This window comes from Kogia breviceps, chromosome 13 (assembly GCF_026419965.1).
Source record: "Kogia breviceps isolate mKogBre1 chromosome 13, mKogBre1 haplotype 1, whole genome shotgun sequence".
Classification (NCBI taxonomy): domain Eukaryota; kingdom Metazoa; phylum Chordata; class Mammalia; order Artiodactyla; family Physeteridae; genus Kogia; species Kogia breviceps.
The window spans coordinates 85,011,044-85,032,754 of record NC_081322.1 but is presented as its reverse complement, the minus strand read 5'-3'; the positions used below and the strand labels follow the sequence as shown (position 1 = coordinate 85,032,754).

The 21,711-nt window shown below is 49.4% G+C and overlaps 1 protein-coding gene across 2 annotated transcripts in view; it reads left to right on the top strand.

Annotated features, from left to right (window-relative positions):
* LOC131767983 (1-acyl-sn-glycerol-3-phosphate acyltransferase delta) overlaps positions 1 to 21,711 on the top strand; it is a 1,414,884-nt gene that overhangs the window by 1,231,130 nt on the left and 162,043 nt on the right. For both annotated transcript variants that reach the window (XM_059083506.2, XM_059083510.2), the window contains exon 10: positions 1,260 to 1,343. In XM_059083506.2, coding sequence (XP_058939489.1) covers positions 1,260 to 1,343 — 84 coding nt within the window. The remainder of the gene's footprint in view (positions 1 to 1,259; positions 1,344 to 21,711) is intronic.

The following is a 21,711-nucleotide window of genomic DNA, read 5'->3' as shown; positions in this document are numbered from 1 at the left end:
AAGCTTAGAACGTAGTGTGTGCCAGGCCTGCTTCCAGCCACTTAGTATGTGTTATCCCACCTGCCTCTCGTGATGGTCATGTAGGATAGTTACCATTGTTACCCTGGTTTTTCAAAGGAGGAGACTGAGACACAGGTGCCAAGGCAGCTGTCCCAAGGTCGTCAGCTGGTGGGATGTTGACTCCAGTCCAGTGTGTCACACTGAAGAGCCCACGCCCTAAGCCACCACAGCGCCTCCAGAGCAGGGCTGGGGGTTGGGAAGTGCGTTCCGAAGGGGCCCGGTGACTCCAGGCGGTCATAGGATAACTTCCTTTTCCAGCGTTCGCTTCTCCAGCTTCCTTGTCTGTCAGCTGAAGGGTGGAGGACCATTGGCTCCTGGGTCCCTTCCAACCCGAAAGGAGCTGTGAATACTGAAAGGAGCATGGTCACTGGGTGAGAAGCTTCGCTTCAGCCCGTGCATTAGCTTCCTGGGGCTGCCAGGGCCTTAAACAACAGGAACTTACTTTCTCACAGTTGTGGAGTCCGAGAGTCCGAGAACAGGGGGGCAGCAGGGTTTGTTTCTTCTGAGGCCTCTCTCCTAGGCTCGCAGTCGGTCACCTTCTCCCATGGCGGCACATGGTCGCCTCAGCCCCTGTGTGTCTGTGTCCTAATCTCCTCCTATAAGGACGCCAGTCTTATTGCATTAGGCCCCCCCTAATGAATTCATTTTACCTTACTTCTCTTTAAAGACCTTGTCTCCAAATACAGTCACATTCTGAGGTACGGGGGGTTAAGTTTTCCACATATGAATCTGTAGGGCACAAAATTCAACCCACGACAGCCCATTTCTTCTTTCCACAATAGACTTTCGATACAAAAATGAGTCCATTAACATGGATATATAAATCCTCTCTGTACGTAAACATATTAGATGTGAAGTTCTTGAATGACATTGTTTTCCTCACATTCTAACACTAATAACACTTTACTACAGGTATTTCTTTGCCTTACTGTTTCTTCCGCTAGGCTAGAAACATGTTGAAGAGAGGAGATGTGACTCATTCATTTTTGAAACCCTGCTGCAGTGCTCAGAACATTCTTTAGTAAAGAGTGAACAGTTCCATCAAAATATGACTTTATTTCTCTCTGCAAAAAGTAATTTGGCGCACAAACCATCACCCAAGTCAGAGGCAGGGGTAGAGTGAGCTTGGAAAAGAAACCCGTGTTGTGACCAAATGCAACCAGCAAGCCCCTCTCTAACCTGCATGTGTTCTCCTGCAGTTCGTCTTTTGCCGGGACTGTAAGGAACCGTACCATGAAGGTGAATGCAGTGCCCTGTTCGAAGCCTCTGGAACAGTCACTCAGGTAGGGTGCCCTCTTCCTTCCTCAAAGCAGGGCTCAGGCTATGGGGATGAGAGCTGTTTCCTGAAGACCATCGAAGATTCCAATCTGAAAAACTCAGGGCCAGCTTAGTAGCCTACAGCCATGGTGATGGGGTTCTGGCCTCCCAGCCATCAGTCCCTCCAGAACCCCTTCCTTCCTCCGGGCGAGCTGTAGACTTCCCAGTGGCCATGTGTGGGTGTGTTGGTACTTCCATGAGAGTTTTACCCCAGAGGTAAGTGGATTAGGGATAAGGTATATCTTAGCATGATCGGAGGGGTCTTCAGAAAAGAGAGAAAACCATTCAACAACCTCTCAATCAGGGAAATCAATAGTAGCCTCACATTATTTTTGTTCAAAAGTGCCTTTGTTTAAAATCTTTGGTGAAAACTATCTCCATGAATGAAGTGGTAGAAGTATTGCAGTATTATATGATGCAGGGATGTCATTGGGTTTTTAGCAATACTGTTACCGAACTCAGGTCGGGCTGCTCACCGCTGGAAAATCAATACCCACGAGGCACTTGTCGGTAGAAAGGAAAATTGCTTTTAATCAGAAAGCCGGCCGTCTGGGGAGATGGTAGACTCAGTGTCCCCCAAAAAGCCATCGCTTGGCCGTGAAAGTTTTTAAAGGGACAAAGGGACGTAATCTCAGCTAATCACTGAGATGGGGGGTTAGAGTCGTCACCAACCCCCCACCGCATGCAGGCTCGTTGACTCCTCGTGATCTTTCTTTGGGTGCCGTCTTGTTCACACAGTCTGCTCACAGTTTGTTCAAGAGATGACTGAAAGGGAAGCCAGGGAAGAGATCGGGTCATTGGTTACTTATTCTTCATTTCTGCTTCTTTGATCCGTGGAAAGAAGCAACCGGTTAGGCAAGGTATTGTGTGATCAAAAGATTGGATAGGTGTGCGAGGGCCAGAGGCGAGCAGAGCTTGGGGCCGCCTGGTTGAAAAGTTAGTTACAATGTAGCTTTGCTAAGTTGACGAGAAAAGGGGTTTCCCGCTAAGGGGGGTTTCCTGCAAAGAGCTGCGTACAGTATCATGGACTATGCTGAACTGTATTTCATTCTTGATTAGCTAAAGAACATGTTTACTGAGCCTTACTCTCTGAAGTGCTATATCAGGCTGAGGGAAATGCAAATATAGTTTCTTTTATTTATTCATTACGATCAACCAAACCTTAGGGGAAAGGAGTAAAAACTTCAACTCAGTTGCTGAATTTGCTCACGATTTGTCTCCTGATAGAGATGTTAACAAGGGTATAAACACCAAATCTACCCAGATAAATCCTTCAGTCATTTTATTGACAGGAACCCCACAAATAGACATAGAAGTTCCAGAACATTTTAATCTCACAGCTGAGAATTTTAAGTCTCGCGGAATGCTCTAAAATGAGAGCAATAAGAAATGAAACCCTATAAGGTATTCTGTGGATGTATTTACTCAGTATTAGCATAACTAAAGAAGCATAATGAGTGAATTCAGGTCTTCTCAGCTGCTCCTAAAATGCTGACCCTTGAGCATGGAGAGATTTAGGGCCGAACTGCATTTCTATGGCACACGCTCTTCCTGTTGACTTATTTTAGCTCTGGGCGCTCAAATGCAGGCTCACTGTGTCCTGATGTCAGCAATAATAGTGACCCTGAGACCCGCCCCCTTGCCTCGGGGCCAGAAGGGTTAGACCAGAACAAAGGCTGCTACTGTGGGACGTGGGTGTGATCCAGCAGTTTACACGCATGTGTTCCTATGACAACAGACCTGGACAAAGCCCTCCAAGAAGGGGTACCGTCTATTTGCTTGAATACGGTAGCAGTAAGGTGAAGAAGAGCGAGCGTTGCTTAACCTAAAGCTGCCCAGCGCCTGACCCACTCAACAATCCCCTTCATTCATCTTTCAGGAGGAACTAACCAACCTTGGTGTTAATGATTAAGGTAGCCCAAATTTTAAAAAGAAAAGAAGCTCAGAAATATGGGAGAAAGAAAGGTAGAGCTGGCCTTGAGTACAGATGACCGGTATCAAGGGGCCTGTGTCTGCACACACCATCGATCAGCAGGTGTTAAAATTGAGCATTTCCACTGGCCAGACATCCTGCTAGACTCTCTGAAGAAATGTAGATAAGTACATTTATCTTCAGAAGCTGATAGGGGAGCCACAGGGGAGACTTACAGGAAAATAGATAATGATCATAATATACTAAAACAAAGTGTAGTGAATATAGCTTTGTACAGTGTTTCCCTAGGAAAGTCATGGAGGGTGGGTCAGAGTTCGTCAAGAGAACCGTGGGATAGGGGTGACAGGGAACATTCCAGCAGAGGGCACTGAAAGGACAAAGGGACAAAGGCAAGATTCTGTTCAGCTACCCTGTGTTCCGTCCACCCCTGCATCCTCAGGCTCAAGACAGTATCTGGCGCACAGACATTTAATGGATGTTTGTTAAGTGATGGTGGTGTCGACTGAAGAAAAACACACCACCTCAGAGTTGTGAGTTAAGTTTATTGGAGGACCTTACTGAGGACTCTAGAGCCGGGAGACAGCCTCTCAGCTCTGAAGAGGTAATGGAGGAGCCAGGACATGTATGAGTTTGTGCTGAAAAAACAACAAACAACAACAAAACACGTAGTCAAGCATCAAAAGATTACTGCTAATCAAACAAAGCAGACCGCTCAAGTTAATGATTTTAGTGCTTTTCTATGTATGGGAAGCTACAAGAGTCTGGGCTCTGAAATTATTCCTTCGATATGCATCTAAACTACCTAGGGCCAGTATCCAGAGCACAGAACGTTTCCTGATTTTCTGCATCCTGAATTCCCCTCAAGGTCTACTGTGTGGGCAGCGGTAGTGGCCAATGGCTTGATTTCAGGCAGCATCTGTTGTTTGCTGGAACGGCAGGCAACCTCCCCTTCCCACAGTGGCATCTATAAAGAAGAGACATTATTTCATTCTTTCAATGGTATTAAATACCTGTAGTGGGTCAGGCTTTTTTCTAGGCTCTGGGGATGAAGTCCCTGCTCTCGTGGAGTTTATGTTACTTTATTAGATGCCATAAGGCTAGCACAAACAATATGATAGGAATTCAGAGGAGGAATCTTTAATTCAAGACAGGTCATCCAAGAGAGAATTCAGGAAGAGACGGCCCTGCAACGAGACCTCTCTGAAATGAGCCTCCTTCGGGCCTGGAGCTCGGATAACTGGGCCAGCCTCATAGTTCTCTTATTTGAAAACAAAGCAAATGGACCCACCAAACTGGGAAAGTCTGCTGGTTCACTGTTGCCTGTAAACAGAAGGCAACTAGTATTTGGGGGTTTGGCTGCCATTTTTTTCCTAAGTCTCTGATCCATTCAGGGTCCTCCTCGGATGGGCACATGAAGAGACTGTAACTGAGGGGTCGTGGATGACCTACAGTGGCGGGGAAGGGTCCCAAGAACCAAAATCGATGTGGAGGGCCTTGGAGTCCAGCATGGGGGGAACCATGACCGCGCCAGGCCTGAAGGGACAAGAGGAGGAAATGGCGTAACACGGGGACCAACCCCAAGAGCTGGAACCATGGAGGAGCTCTGACAGGAGGTGTAATCGTGGAAAGCCCAGCGTTGCCAGAAGTAGACCCAGAGCCGGAGGGCAGCGAGGACCAACACCTTGACCTCTCCCGCTCACCCTCTGGTCTCTTGCAAACGTCTCCCATTGGCCACACCCAACTGAAAGCCAGGCATAAGGGACCCAAGGGACACAGCCCATCGGATTCAGCCTTCCACACACAGAGCAGAGGAGAGAAAAGAACACAGAATAACCAGTATATCCTCTATGGACTGGTTTACCACGTCTCCGGTTTCCTCATTTCAACCAGAGCTACTCTTGGACACGGAGAAGGATGAACCCAACAAGCTATTTCATCAAACCGAAAGAGCCAATTCCGTGTGGCAAGAGAATGAAGGGGTTTTATTTTCATAGAGCCAGTTTATTTTCTGTTCCCTACATTTCTCCCAAACGGCAGTGACCTCCAAATGGATGACCTCTGCAATCCCACTTAACTGCAGTCTTTGAAGGGATGGCACTCCACGCACCTAACAATAAAAATCGGATCGCAGCCTCCCTTCCTGGAACGGAGGGCTTCAGGTGCATCCTCGTGTCTGAATTTTGCTAATACAACAAAATGCCCGCCTTAGCCTTCTTCAAATTTCCTTTCAGTTCAATTCATTTGTAAGGTTTTTCCTTTTAGCCGTCTGTGGCTACTGTCCACTGTGCTCGCTCTAAAGCTGAGCGGTTTCTGACGTTATCCAGCCAGGCAAGCCCATGTCTCCCAGGGCCCAATCAGGATTTTCCCATAAGTTAAGCTGCTTGACCCTAATCTTAATGCATTTCTTGATTAATGCAACATTGTTTTAAAGCAAACTCAAAAATTGGTTTTAAATTGGTTTTAAAATATTGAACAAGCTTTTGCAGTTGAAACTGCTGGGGGTTTGGGGAATCAGTGACAGAAGATCAATCCGTCACGGGCTAATGAGAGTCCAGCCCCATTTGCTTCTTCTTGCTCGAGCTGCGTCCTTCTCCTGCACGTATTCCCCCTGGAGGCTTTCTAATAAGTAAACACTTGCTCTTGTAAACCACATAAATGGATTCATTCTCCCAGGGCTTCTAAGTAGTTGACATTACTCCTCCTATTCAACAAGAAGGCAGCAGAGACCTCCAGACGTTTCATGATGTTGTCCACAACCACAAAGGAAATTATTTTCATTGGCTGCCCCTGATCAAAGTAGTTTGGAGGCAGTGACTGCTCCGTCTGATGAATAAATCCACAGCGTCTAACGGGAGTGTTCCACCCCTGCCTGCCCGGCTCGTGCCCAGCCTCCAAGACCCACATCGTAAGACAGCTCCTCCGTGAGGCCATCTTCCCACCCCACTACTTCCTCCAGGCTCTCGGGCTACTCTACACACCTGTGCTGTACCTTCTTCACACTGAAATGTTGTTTCCCCGTATCTTCACTAAGATTCGGAACTTGCATAGTGCAAGGTTTGTACCTGTTTTGTCTTTATGACCCCCAGTGGCTAGCACGTAGGGGTACTCGTTAAATGTTCGTGAAGGAGTGACCACTCCCTCTTTCCTCGCCATATACCTGTCCTCACCGTGACGCTGGGAACGCACGCTGCAGGAATGGGTGGGGAGGAGTGGATCAAGATGGTGACATGGGAGGTCCCTGGGCTCCCCTCCTCCCGCGGACACACAAAACGTGCAGGCACACCTCGGGGATGTCGCAGGTTCAGTTCCAGACTATCGCAACAAAGCAAATGTCACCATAAAGCGAGTCACGCGAAGTTTGGGGTTTCCCAGTGCATAGAAAGGGTAGGTATACACCCTATTGTATTCTCTTAAGTGCGCAATAGCATTATGTCCAAAAAAATACGTACCTTAACTTAAAAATACTTCATTTCTTAAAAATGCTAGCCACTGTCTGAGGCGTCAGTGAGTCATAACTTTTTGCTGGTGGACGGTCTTGCCGCCGTGTGGGCGGCTGCTGACTGATCAGAGTGGTGATCGTTGAAGGCTGGGGTGGCCGTGGAAATTGCTTACAATGAGACAGCAGTGAAGTCTGCCATATCGATTGACTCTTCCTTTCATGGACAAGTTCTCCGACACATTTTACCCACAGCAGAGCCGCTCTCAAAATTGGACTCATTCTTGTCAAATCCTGCCACTGCTTTATCAGATCAGCTTAGGTAATAATCTAAATCATTTGTTGTCACTTCAGCCATCCTCACAGCTTCTTCACCAGGAGTAAATTCCACCGCAGGAAACAACTGCATGGGAATGCCCTGGTGGTCCAGTGGTTAGGACTCGGCGCTTTCGCTGCCAGCCAGGGAACAAAGATCCTGCAAGCCGCATGGCCAAAAAAAAAGAAAAGAAACAGCTTTATTTGCTCATCCACAAGAAGCAGCTCCTTATCCATAAAGATTTATCATGAGATGGCAGCAAATCAGTCCCACCTTCAGGCTCCACTTCTAATTCTCGTTCTCTTGCTGCTTCTACCACATCTGCAGTTATCTTCTTCACCGACTCTTGAACCCCTCAGAGTCACCCGTGAGGGTTGGAATCAACTTCTTCCAAACTCCTGTGAGTGTTCATATTTGGAGCTCTTCCCGTGAATCATGAATCGTCTTCACGGCATCTTGAATGGTGAATCCCTTCCAGAGGTCTTCCATTTGCTTTGCCGAGATCCGTCAGAGGAATCGCTATCTATGGCACGTAGAGCCTTATGAAAGGTATTTCTTAAATAGTAAGACTTGAAAGTCAAAATGACTCCTTGATCCATGGACTGCAAGGTGGATGTTGTGTCAGCAGGCGTGCAGACCACATGAATCTCATTGTCCTTCTCCATCAGAGCTCTGGGGTGACCAGGTGCGTTGTCGGTGAGCAGTGATATCTTGAAAGGAACCTGTTTTTCTGAGCAGTAGGTCTCAACTATGGGCTTAAGATATTCAGTAAACTATGTTGTAAACAGATGTGCTGTCATCCGGGCTTTGTCCTTCTGTTTACAGAGCACAGGCAGAGTAGACTGAGCATAATTCTTAAGGGTCCCAGGATTTGGGGGAACGGTAAATAGCATTAGATTCAACTTAAAGTCACCAGGTGCATTCGCCCCTAACAAGAAAGGCAGCCTGTCCTTTGACACTTTGAAGACAGGCATTGACTTCCAACTATGAAAGTCCTAGATGGCATCTTCTTCCAAGATAAGACTATTTCATCTGTGGTCTAGTGTAGCATGAATTGTCTCAGCTGGATCTTCGCAATAACTTGCTGCAGCTTCCACATCAGCACTTGCTGCTTCACCTCGTACTTTGATGTTATGGAGACGGCTTCTTTCCTTAAACCTCGTGAGCCAGCCTCTGCCAGCTTCAAACATTTCTTCCGCAGCTTCCTCACCTCTCTCAGCCTTCATAGAATGGAAGAGAGTCAGGGCCTTTCTCTGGATCAGGCTTTGGTTTTTAAGGGAATGTTGTGGCTGACTTGATCTATCCAGACCACTCAGACTCTCTTCATATCAGCAATAAGGCGATTTCACTTCCTTATCATTCATGTGTCCGCTGGAGTAGCACTTCAAATCTCCTTCAAGAACTTTTCCTTTGCGTTCACAGCTTGACTAAATGTTTGGTGCAAGAGGCCTGGCTTTCGGCCTGTCTAGGCCTTGGACATGCCTTCCTCACTGAGCTTAATCACTTCTAGCTTTTGATTGAAAGCGAGAGACTTACAACACTTAGAGGACATTTGAACACTTAGAGGACACTGTAGGGTTATTAATTGGCCTAATTTCAATATTGTTGTGTCTCAGGGAATAAGGAGGCCCAGGAGAGGGGGAGAGATACAGGGGAATGCCCGGTCTATGGAGCAGTGGAGCACACACAACATTTATCGCTTAAGTTGGAAGTCTTATATGGGCACGGTTCATGGGGCCTCAAAAAAGTTACAAGAGTAACATCCAAGGTCACTGATCACAGATCACCATGGCAAATACACTAATGGAGGAAAAGTCTGAAATTTGTGAGAATTTTACCAAAATGTGACACAAAGACACGAAGTGAGCAAATGCTACGGGGAAAGTGACACTGATAGACTTGCTTGAGGCACAGTTGCCACAAACCTTCAATCTGTAAAAAGCACAGTTATCTGTGAAGTGCAACAAAGAGAAGCACAATAAAATGAGGTATGCCTGTACGGCTGTACGCTATACAGTCACAGGGATCCAGAGATTAGCTGAGTGACTCCTATACACCAGACAAAGGAGAAAATACCCACCTTGAAACAGGAGCCCCAACCCTCAACTTCTCCTAGAGGCGCAAAGGGTTTGGGCCTCACATCTAGGGCCCCAGCTGTTAAGATTCCCACCGGAGGGCCTGGCTCCCAAATCAGCTATAGCTCTGAAAACCAACAGGGCTTCTGTCCATGAGACCCATAAGACTGTGGCAAGCAAAGAAGCAATTCTTAACAGACGCACAAGCACTCACCATGGCTATCCCCCCAGGGCTTAGCGGGGGCTGCTCTTCATTGCCGTGGCTTCTCTTGTTGCGGAGCACGGGCTCTAGTCTAGGTGAACAGGCTTCAGTAGTTATGGTACGTGGGCTCAGTAGTTGTGGCTTGCATACTTAGTTGCTCCGCGGCATGTGGGATCTTCCCGGACCAGGGGTCGAACCCGTGTCCCCTGCATTGGCAGGCGGATTCTTAACCACTGCGCCACCAGGGAAGTCCCTGTGTCAGTAATCTTTTGATTCCTAAGAGAGAATAAGATTTCCTGTTCCCTCCTTCGGCCTCCTAAATTAGAAGAATAAAACCACCATTTTGCCGAGGGAAAGATAGTAATAATTTACCCTTGTGTAGTACTTGGTTACAAAGCACTTTCAAACACACCATCACATTCTGAGCCTCATTACAACTTTTTGCAATAGATTTAGATGACACGCAAGGTAGGAGGAGAGAGTGACCTGCCAGGAGTCGTCGAGTTGATCATCACCAGATCAATAGTGCTTACTTGGTGTCCCCCTGCATTTTGAAAATGGGAGATATGCAGGTTAATGCTGGCTGTCCCAGGGTGGCAAACTTAAATGCTAACAGGCACCAGACTAGTAATATAAACAAGCCGAGTAGGCTGGATTAAACTCACAGGCCTCTCAATGTTCTGAGTATAAAGATACAGTACACTTTTCGTCTAACTTTGCTATTTCAGCAAACAGAACAACAGCAGAAAAGCACATCAAAACACTAGCCTGCAAGAACAGTTACACACAGACCGTGATGGAGTCTGTGCCAGGCCAGGGTGTGCATAGCTTGTCAACGCCACATGGCTGTGTCACTCAGGTCAATTGTTACCAGGCAGAGATGAGGGACCCATGTCACCAGATCTCCCCAACTGATTTTTTAAGGTTTGAGTAGCTTGAAGTCCACGAGTTTATGTTAAATATCCTTATTTTTAAAGGTCAAGAACTAACTTTAAAAAAATTTAAACATCTATCCATAGGTGGAATTGTGTCTGCAGACTCTGTGTTCCATGACTTTGAACCTTATTTCTGCTAAGTCTGAATTTCTTATAATCAATTAAAAGAAGGAAAATAGAGAGATTCAGTAAACATTTATAAAGTACCTACTATGCTCCATGCACAGTACTCGGTATTTTGGATACAACATTAAACATAGACCAGCCTCTGATCTCATGAGGTTTATATAATCTAGTGACATAGACAAACATCTTAACAAGTAATTAAAATATTTACATGGGCTTCCCTGGCGGCGCAGCGGTTGAGAGTCCGCCTGCCGATGCGGGGGGCGCGGGTTCGTGCCCTGGTCCGGGAAGATCCCGCGTGCCGCGGAGCGGCTGGGCCCGTGAGCCATATCCAGGCAAGGATGACACAAAGGGCGCTTTAGACAAAGGGACAAGATATGCAGGGTTCTAGAGATGAAAGAGAACGGCACGCTCAGAGAAACGAGGGAGGCTCAGTCTGACTGTTGTGTAAGTGTTGGTGGCAGTGGCCATAGTCGGCAGCGGTCAGCAAATAAAGTCTTATGAGTCAGGTTACGGAGGTTAGAGTTAAGGGCAGTGAGAAGGCATTAAAGGATTTTAATGAGATTGACCTCATCAGATTGATGTTTTGGAAAGATCACCAGCTGTAATAGGAAAAACAGGAGGGAATCGTAATAGGTCGTGCTTTTAGGAAGCAAACGCTGAGACCCTTGAGGTTTGAGTGCAGGTACGGGAGGCACTGTACGTACTAGCACCGTGCAGGGTGAAGGCAAAGGGAGGGGCTGAGCTGCGGCACAGCTGTAGCAGGGGCCTCAGCCAGTCCTGTGAGGAGCTCTGGGGCTAGGATGGTCCTTCAGATTTGCTCTGCATCAAGGGGCGCAGGAGGGCAGGGGTTTACACCCCCTCACAGAGACCAGTCTTTGGCTGTGAGCTCCCCCGACCCAGGAGGGAGCAGGACCTTGGGGGAAGAAGCCACTTGCTTCAGCTGAGGGCAGTTCCCGGATACAGACTTAGCAGAGAGCTGTCTGTTGCCAACATAGCCGGCGGCCGGGGAAGTAGTGGCTCCGGCCAGTTTCACAGCACTCACTGCAGTCCGCCCCTTGCACTGCTGGGACGATGAGGAAGAGACCACGGAGGTTTACATGAGGGAGGTAAGCGGGGTGAACTACAGCTCACCTCACTGCAGTCGGTCTGCGGGTCGTGACTGTTCCGCCCTCACCCTCAGCCAAGGTTATCCCAAGAGGGATAACCTCTAGGTTAGCCCTGATGGGTCCAAACCCCCGGTGACCTGCCTTTCTAAAGCCATGACTACTGAGCATGGCCGTTTGCTCTCCAGATTGGGCGGGAGGGCACCAACGGATGCCACAGTGAATCGCCTGGGGGCCCACCGTATCCCAGCTCCCTCCCTTCCATAGCTGCAGCCCTACCTCTCCCTAGTGGTCACTTATCCCTGCCAGAAAGGTGACTCCTTTCCTCGCCTGCCAGCCTCTGGGTAAACACATAAGGTGACCCAATGGCAGCTGTAGCTTGAAGTTTAATAGAATTCTTGGTGTGTTCCCTGGTAGAAGCATTTTCCCCGTGGAAACCAGAGCCTCTGTATCTGTAAGGCTCCATGTTGCCCAGGTAGAGCACAGATTCCCAGGTGGGTCACTGAGAGTAATAAGAAGCGGGTTCCTAGTCCCAGCGCTTGATTCCTCGACCGTCGTATTCTACCTATTGGAGACACGGTATCGTACTGTGGTTTCTTATGTAGAGTGTAAATCTCATCTTGAAGAGTAGCACCTCAGCGTGGGAGGGAGACACAAGAGGGAGGAGGTATGGCGATATATGTATACATATAGCTGATTCACTTTGTTATACAGAGGCAACTAAGACACCATTGTAAAGCAATTATACTCCAATAATGTTAAAAAATAATAATAATAAACTTTATAAAAATAAAAGAATAGCACCTCATCTCCACGTACTGCCGGAGATGTAGGAGCTCCAGCTGCATCTTGAAAGGCAGGCCGATCACAAGTTCAGATCAGCAGCTTCTGGGTGATATGATATGTGACGGGACCAGTGTGCACCATGGTCATGCGCCCTCTGTGACACGCCCTCTGCTAGAAAGTGGGTTTCTTTAGTCCAACGTGATGCTATACAAGATCCCATAAGCCTTCGGATGGTGGTTCTGTCTGAGGCTCTGTTGTCAAGACAGGCAAACCCACACCTAGAATAGGAGTCAATTCCTGTCAAGATGGAATCTTTACCTCTCCCGGTAAAAACAGAATCAACTTGACATCAGCAGGCAGACCGTTCTCCTTGAAGGATGTGCCATACTAGGGACTTAACGTTGCTGGCAGGTTAGACATCGGCAGTGGCAGTAGCTGCCTCAGACTTGGCAAGTGAAAGCCTGAGCTGTAGCATCCAAGCAGAGCTGCCATCTTGCAGCTCCATTCAGGAGTGCGTTGACAAGCACTGGTGTGTCTGGCTGATGTCAGCCGGCCGGATCATTCTACTTACTAGCTGAAGGCCGCTTCCTGTGGCAGATGCTCTCCTGTGGGCATTAACACGTTGCATATTTCATGCCCACTCTCACAATTCTATCCACGTGCCTTTTATGCAGATCTCCTCGTCTTCTTTGTCCTCAGTTTTCCAGATTTTCTCCTTCCGTGCCCTTAACTAACCTGTGAAGACATTTGCCACTGCCTGTGAGTTTGTATATATTCTTAAACCAGGACCCTTCTCATCCCACACCAAGTGTGTGGTCAGTTGCTTTGCCGGAAGCTCTGCCCCTGGAGAGCGTTTCTTCCCATCACCCTCTTCTAACCCTAAGAAAGGGCTGTCGTACAGCAACCATCCATTGCTGGCACTCACATGCTGCTATGGTCTTAATGAGTATGTCCCCCTAAAATTCATATACTGAAATCCTAATCCCCAAAGATGATGGTATTAAGAACTGGGGCCTTTGGGGGTACTTAAGTCCTGAGGGTAGAGAGCTCACGAACGGGATGAGCGCCTGATACAAGAGACCCCGCAGAGACCCCTGGCCCCTTCCACCAAGTGAGGACAGAGCGAGAAGACACCAGCTACGAACCAGGAGGGGCGCTCTCAGCAGAGTGTGACCGAGCTGGTGCCTTGATCTTGGACTTCCCAGCCTCTGGAACTGTGAGGAAGAATTTTTCGGTTGTCCACAAGCCACCCAGTCTGTGATGTTTCGTTAGAGCAGCCCCAACAAAGACTCATGCTAAGCAAACCCAATTGTGGACCAAGCTTGGGCCATAGAAACAGCTTCCTCTGCACCCCTGTGACGACAGCCACCACGGGGCCAGGGTCGCGAGCCAGGGGAGAGGCACCGGTGGCCCGCTGGTGGCTGCTGGGTAACTCGGGGGTCTGAGCCACTGCTCGTGCAGGTGGCGCGTCCACCGTGGCCCCGCTTGGCCTCACCCTGGATGCGCCACCTTCCTCTCGTGAAGCGTTGCCGCTGACGCTCCAGCTCCACGGGGCTCAGGAGCGCGCCGGGAGCTTGGTCCAAACGGTGCCGCTCGGAACTCTAGACCTTGCCATAGTGATTCTCTTCCTGGCTTGCAGTAAACTCCATGCGACATCTTTTCTCACCACACACACCTTGAATACCATGGGGTCTCTGCCTATGTGTGTGGCCCCAGAGACAGGACTGCTTGCACTGGAGCCAACCCAGGGCACGGCCCTTCGCAGCTCCGACACCACTCAAAGCTTCCGGGGCTCGTGTCCCGCAGGGAACGGGCTCTTCTCTGGCAGCCAGCTGGCAAGTGCTCAACTCTGTCCCCGGCCCCACCGTGAGGTCTGCGTCCTAGGACCCACTCCTGGTACCAGCTGTCATGGGTCACGTTCCCAGGGAAAGCGCCTCCGAGTCTGGCAGACAGGAGGTGTCTGTGGGCGTGCTCTCAGGAATGACACCTTAGGAAGAGAGGGAAGCAGGACTGAGCGGAGGGGGAAGCGGAAGTGATGCCGTCACAGCGGGAGATGAGGGGCGGCAGCGGCGGGGCGGGGCCTGGGAGCTAGGACGGCTCTTGAGAGTGGTGTCGCCGTGAGTGCGGGGCTGGAGGCTGATCTCTAGCACCCGTCCATCCATAGGTCAGTTGGTCATTGGGTGTGCGTTGTAGGGAGAGTCCTGTGTAGCATGTCAGCAGAGATGCAGCCCAAATTGCCAGCAGCTGGGGAAACCAGTACCCAAGGTGGGGCAGGGCTGCGGTGCGGCCAAGGATCCACCAGCAGAGTCAAGACCAGAGAGACTCATCCGGGTGCTGACACGGGCAGCGGGGATACAGAGAGGCGGTGGGTCTGAGGTAGGATCCAGACCTTGGCAATGAATTAGAGCACAGGATGAGAGCAGTAATGAGTTAATGTCGATGCTCGAATTTCCGCCTTGGGTGGACTTGGGTGGGAAACAGTGCTATTCACTGGAAGAGGAAACACGGACAGGAGCAAGGTGTCCGGGGAGAGACGACGGGCTCACTCTGGACATCTCAGCGGAGGGGCTCGGCGGGTAAAGGAATAGATACATAGACCACCTCGGAGGGATGCCTTGGCTGATAAAGACACCGATTAATCATCTCCAGTTGATCGCACCTCACCCAGGACCCCTACCTCAGCCTCCCCGGTTCTACAACCAGAGGCTGAGGGACGTGCCTCCCCTGGAGAAGGAGAGCGAGACAGCGATGGCCCAGGAGGACTGGATTCCTGGGTGGGCTTGGCTGACTCACTGCAGACTTATCTCCTGGCCATTTACTGCTGTTCACACAAGTGCAGCCCCAGAATCGGGCGACGGGGGGAATTTATTATCCCCAGAGGTCTAGGTCCACAGTTATTTGGGAGTGTAGCTCCCGGACCGCCTCTTGGTTTAAGTCATGCAGCTTTATCAATGCACTGCGCTCAAATTCTTGACTCTGGCTGTGTAGGGTGGCAGACGTGCAGACACGTAATGACGGCGCTAGAGCCCGGGAAACGCAGGTGCACCGTCCGCCCGTCATTCAATAGCAAGGGGGAGAATAGGTGCGGAAGACAGCACCGAGCTTCTGTAGGGCATTCCGCAGGCATTTGGCCTGTTGGCCCCGGGGGGGGGGGGGGGGCAGATATGGCCCGGGGCTGCTGCTCAGGACAGGCTATGATCTCCTCCACTTCCAGGCAAGTTTCTCAAATTCTTACAGCGTTTCTCCTCACCTGCCGCACTGGGCCAGCACGGTCTACAAACAATGGAAAGAGAATGTATGTGAAGTATTTTATGCCTTGTAAAGTACTACAAAATGGTACAGCTTTGAGGTTTGGGTATTTTTAAGGCTGAATGTTAAAAATGTCAGGCACTAGAGAGAGAGAGAAAATGAAAGACAACATTGAAAAACAAACGGAGGCACACTTCAGCGTGTGGAGACAGACTCTCACACTCACACTCACAGTCAGATACACGCTCACACGCTAACACACTCACATATACACACTCACATACACACTCACACACTCATGTACACAATACACTCACAGACACACATATGTACACAATACACTCACATACACACTCACGTACACAGTCACACGCACGCACACGCTCACACACTCACTCATACACACACTCACATACACACACTCATGTACACAGTACACTCACAGACACACACTCACTCACACAAACACACACTCACACTCTCACACACACTCAAGCTCACTCATTCACACATCGAACTCTTACCCCGCAGGCGCGGGGCTCCGCCTCTCCGACAGCCCCTCCTGCCCTCCCGCAGCTGTTCTCTTCTCCTCCGGGGCCATGAGTGGAGAGAGAGCGAAACCGGGCTGCCCGCGGCACTGCCTGGGCCTTCAGCCTCTCTCCCTCGGGGGTTTCTAGCGCCTCCCCCGCCCCAGGAGTTCCGCCCAGCCTGGCGTCCACACTGCAGGGCACGGTCTCCGCGGTCCCAGCCGGAGCTCAGCCCTTCTCGCAGACACCGGGCCTGAGTCCCCACCTCGGCTGCCGCCCCGCGTGGGGAGCTCACGTGGACGTGGGGCTGCCCCGCGCCCTCTGGATGCGCGCGGGGTTAGGAGTCCCGGCCGGCTCTCTAGAGGAGGCCTGAATGCGCAGCGCTCACCTGAACCCACCTGTCCGGCCCCTGCGCCCCAGACTCAGGAGCAGCTGCTGCAACCAAGCCGTCACGCGGAAAGCATTTTTACAGAAACTTGTTACCGCGCACATATACCCCCCACACACACACACACACCACACAATGTATTCAACACACATATATCACATACACACACATATGTGGTGTGTCTGCATGTGTATACTCAACCCACAGAGACCACACACCCATGCCAAATACACACCCCACCCCACATAAACACTCACCGCACACACAACATATACGTACGTCACACACCAAACACACACACCTCACATACACACTCACCGTACTCACCACAGATACCCACTCGCCACAGACGCACACGCACCGCAGACTGTTTCATCTCCGCCCGAGGAAGACATGCCCTGGAGATGCCCTGCATCTCCTCCTCGAGTAGGAAGAGGGGAAATACCTGCAGAGCTCCTCTGAGCCACCAGGTGGCGATAAATCCTTAGGGGAAATCGTATATTTTTCAAGAAATGGCCAGAAGTGAAGTGACCTGGGGAAAAAGGAGTGTTCACTGCTCTCAGTTGACAGCAGGGGCAGGAGAATCAAGACAGGCGCAGCGTTTCTGAGTGAAGGACAGACTTGACAAACTAAGAGCCGGGTCCTGCCTTCAATGAATCCTTTAATCCTCACTGATTGATTTAAAATGGGGGGGGGAATATATGTATATATATGTATAAATACATATATATGTATTTATATACTGTCATCCACAGGACAGGAGGGCTTATAGACCAATTGTGGGGAAAATAATTCATCTGCTCTCCCTGATCACCTCTTATCAAATGAAGCAGTTGCCAAACACATGCATGAAGGGTCAGCGCATTTTAATTTATTGATGTCGCTTTCCAAGTTTACCTTTAATTTCTTTCAGCAAGAACTAAGTGTACACCTCTTACCTGATCATCCGTATCCTATGAGAGATCCATGGTCAGGCAGAACGGTCTTGAAGTCAGACTGATCTGGTGTTGAAAATGAGTCTCAGCCGTGACTAGCTGTAATGGTTGATTTTTTGTGTCAGCTTGGTTAAGCTGTGTTGCACGGTTTTTTTTGTCAAACACTAGTCTCCGTGCTGCTGGGATGGTATTCTGTAGATGTGGTCGACATCTACCATCAGTTAGCTGACTTTAAGTAAAGGAGATGACCTGTAATGTCGGTGGGCCTCATCTAATCACTTGAAGGCCTTAAGAGCAAAGACTGAGATTTCCCAGATGAGAAGGAATTCAGCCTCATGACTGTGACATAGATACCCCACCTGTGTCTCCAGCCTGCCCTACAGATTTTGAACTTCCCAATTCCCACAATCCCATGAGCCAATTCCTTAAAGTAAATCCACATATTTTATGCATACATATATATCCTACTGGTTCTGTCTCTCTAGAGAACCCTAACTGATACATGAACTGTGGTCATCATTAAGTGAATTAATTATGTAACCTCTCCAAGCCACGCTTTCCTCATCTGTAATATGATGTTGTAAATTCAAAAGGATTTCATGAGCAATGCATGCACTACGCCTAGTGCGGAGCCCGACAAGTCACAGTGGTTCTTTCCTCATCCATATCCTCATTCCAGCACGCACACACCCCCCGCAGGATTACATCAGGCCGCAGAGGTTCGACGTACACGTTCAAGACAACGTGTGCTAGAGCACACACACGATTCCTTGTATCTGTGTTGACTGCAGCGTGTGCAGATGTTCTCCTACTTCTCACAGGGTAATCCACAGACCAGCTGCTTGGCCATCACCCAGGAACATGTCAAGGCCTACTGATCCAGGAACTGGGAGGACACTGTCGGCGAGCTTGGCGGGGTGGGGAGATCTACAGCATTTTGTGTTTGAACAAGGCCTCCAGGTGGTACTAACGCACACCACAGGCTAAGAACCATTGCTCTGCTAACTTGTAAGCGCTACAAGGCAGGGATTTTTTTGTTTGTTGTTTGTTTATCATCTCTTGTTTACATATCCCGAGTACCTAGAACAGCGCCTGGCACATCACAGGCACCCGACACATATTTGCTGAATGAAGGGATTTCTGTGCCAGCTCTAGCACAGAATAATAGCCAGCTTTGTACCAGAATATCTACACTTTACACAAAGGACAAGCTTGTTCTCTGCTCTGGCTTCCTCTGTGCGTTAGTGATGCTTCCACATTCAAACTCCTTTCTACATTGATAATTTTAGTCATGACTGACCTGAGCAAGCCGTGAACTGGCGATCTCCATCATCCAGAATACAACTTCGCTAATCTTCCTCGCTCAAGTGCAGATTTTTCCCATTTGTAAATGTGTGATAATAGCTGAACACAAAGAACTTTAAAATTCCCATTAAATGATACCTATTAATAATCTTTCTTTTTAGCATCTTTATTGGGGTGTAATTGCTTTACATTGGTGTGTTAGTTTCTGCTTTATAACAAAGTGGATCAGTTATACATATACATATGTTCCCATATCTCTTCCCTCTTGCGTCTCCCTCCCTCCCACCCTCCCTATCCCACCCCTCTAGGTGGTCACAGAGCACCGAGCTCATCTCCCTGTGCCATGCGGCTGCTTCCCACTAGCTATCTATTCTACGTTTGGTAGTGTATGTATGTCCTATTAATAATATTAATATTTATGTTGTCCCATTTCCCCATCAATCTTAAAATATGCTAATAGACATTATTTATTTACTTTCCTTCCTCTCTGCGAAGCAGTCAAGGTCCCGTGGGGCAGGGCTATATAAGGTCTAAGTGGCGATCCAAGTGGTGCTTGGTACCCATTGCACTGAGAACACAAATCACCACTGTTACTGCCATCATCAGAAATATTCTTCCAAACTGAATTTGAGAGCGTGGCCCGGGAAGTTGGGAACTTAGTGCAGAGAGTGCAGCCCGGCAGCCCAACCCAGCCCCCAGCCAGACGCTCCGACACATCCTAGCCCTTCAGTGATTTCTTTCTAAATACACATAGAGATAAAGATAAACAGAGTAGTTATTTCTTGTATATGTTTATCATATAAATTAATACTATATAAATACATATACTCGGGCTTCCCTGGTGGCGCAGTGGTTGAGAATCCGCCTGCCGATGCAGGAGACACGGGTTCGTGCCCTGGTCCGGGAAGATCCCACATGCCGCGGAGCAACTAAGCCCGTGAGCCATGGCCGCTGGGCCTGTGCGTCCGGAGCCTGTGCTCCGCAACGGGAGAGGCCACAACAGTGAGAGGCCCGCATACCGCAAAAAAAAAAAAAAACATATACTCCCCCGAAAAGAGAGTAATAATAGTTCCAAGAATCTTCGGGCCTGAGCGGGGACTGCGGTGTTCCGATTCACCAGCAGGGGGCGCGCTGCTCGCAAGCAGTGGTCTTGGGCCAGAACGCCTGACCGTGCTGTGTGCCTCTGGGGAAGCTGGGACCCGCTACTTTCTGTGGAGGTGCGAGTTTCCAGTAAAGACGTGGCAAGTGAGTGCTGTCTGGGCAGGCAATTTTGATGATAAAGGTGAACACTTCAAAGTCGGCGTTCACCTGAAAGCATTCACAATCTGAATTAAGCCAACTGTTTTCAGGGCTTCATGGCGATCTGATCCTTTTTGGAAAACAGATTTAAATTGACTTTTAGGATTAGGATATACTCGTCTGATTATTGACTAAACGGATGTCACAAATAAGTTTCCTACAGCAGGAAAGATGGCATGAATGCGAACGTCTCTCCAGTTGTTCTAACTTGCATATGTATTAACAGGGTCTCCTAGGCACGAATTTTAAAACCTCTGCGAGGGCACTTTGCTTTGATTTACCTGTGTTTTTTAAAGGAGACGTCAGCAGTCTTTTCGGTTTATACAAACTCCTACAGTCTGATAGTCTCATCTCTGTAAATACGAGCTGAGGACAGTGATGGCAAGATAACGGTTCTGATCATAGAAAACACGAAGTTGGCATTCACGGTGCACCAGGCTGTTTGCTAAGCTCTTGCAGGCTTATATTCTTGACTCGCGACCACGCTTGTGAGGTGTGGACTGTGTTCATCACACTTGCAGATGAGAAGAGGCTGAGGCTCGGTGTCTGTCCACGGTTACCCAGCAAGTACAGAAGGATGCTGGCATTTAGACCCAGGCACCGATGGCTCCACAGCCCTGCTCTGAACCACTTCCCATGACACAGACACCTCTACGTGTTCACTTAACAATGATCACCTTATAAACAAAAGCCGTGGTCCCTTCTTGAGCCACAGACTGTCTGTCATGCCAGTACTTGACCTCGCTGAGGCGAGTTGGAAGGTATATAGGAGACTGTAGGAAATTGCTGTTTTTAGCCACCAAGTATGTAAGACGAGAGACTTGTCCCATTCCACCCTCCCCCCACCCCCCACTCGCACTCCCACGCCGTTCCTCCTCACGACAGGTGAAGAGAAAGCAGGCACAACAGTCTGTACGGTTAATCTGGCCGTCACACCGCCCTGTGTGAGCCACGGTTACTCACATGCAGGACGATGACGCGGAGTGACAGCCAAGGCTTCACCCCCTGCCGCACGATGACAAGTCACTGCTTTACAGCTTCATGGCTAAAGGCATAAGAGAGGGTGAGTTTATCCAACTCAACGTGCTTTTCAGGCCCAAGCCTCCCTGCGCCCCGCAAGCCCCCGGGGCGTTTTTAAGGATTCACATTTCTGGACCCCGTTCCAGGCCTACTGAATCCAAATCTCCAGGTTGCGAGCGCAAGCGAAGGTGCGCGCGTGTTTTCTAAACCCCTAGGTGATCCTGCAGCAGCGGGCACCCGGCCCCTGTTCGCGATCATTCCAGAAGGATTTGAATACCAGTATCAAGGATACTCATAAAAGATGCTAAGCAGAGATCTCAGCGGGCGAGACTCGCTGACAGCCCTTGTCCCCAGGAATTGATAGTCGAAGGTCTGACACAGTCATCCGGGCACATGAGGATGGTCCAGAGCTGCGTTTCTTGGTCCCCCACATCAGTTAGGCCAGCAGCAGCAGAGGTGGGCCTCCGGCTGTCCTTCCACGTGGATCCGAGTGGGCGACGCGGAAGAAACAAGAATAATGTTGATGCGGACGGAGGCCCCCCGAGGGGTTTGGGGCGCTCTCCGTGGCTCTGTTCAGCCAAGGAGGAAGGAAGCCCACGGTGTTAGGGTGGGCTTCGGAGATGAAAAGGACAGAGAAGAGGCATCGGCTTTGGCAACTGCGGCCTCACGCGGGTCCTTTCTGAGAACAGTTTCAGC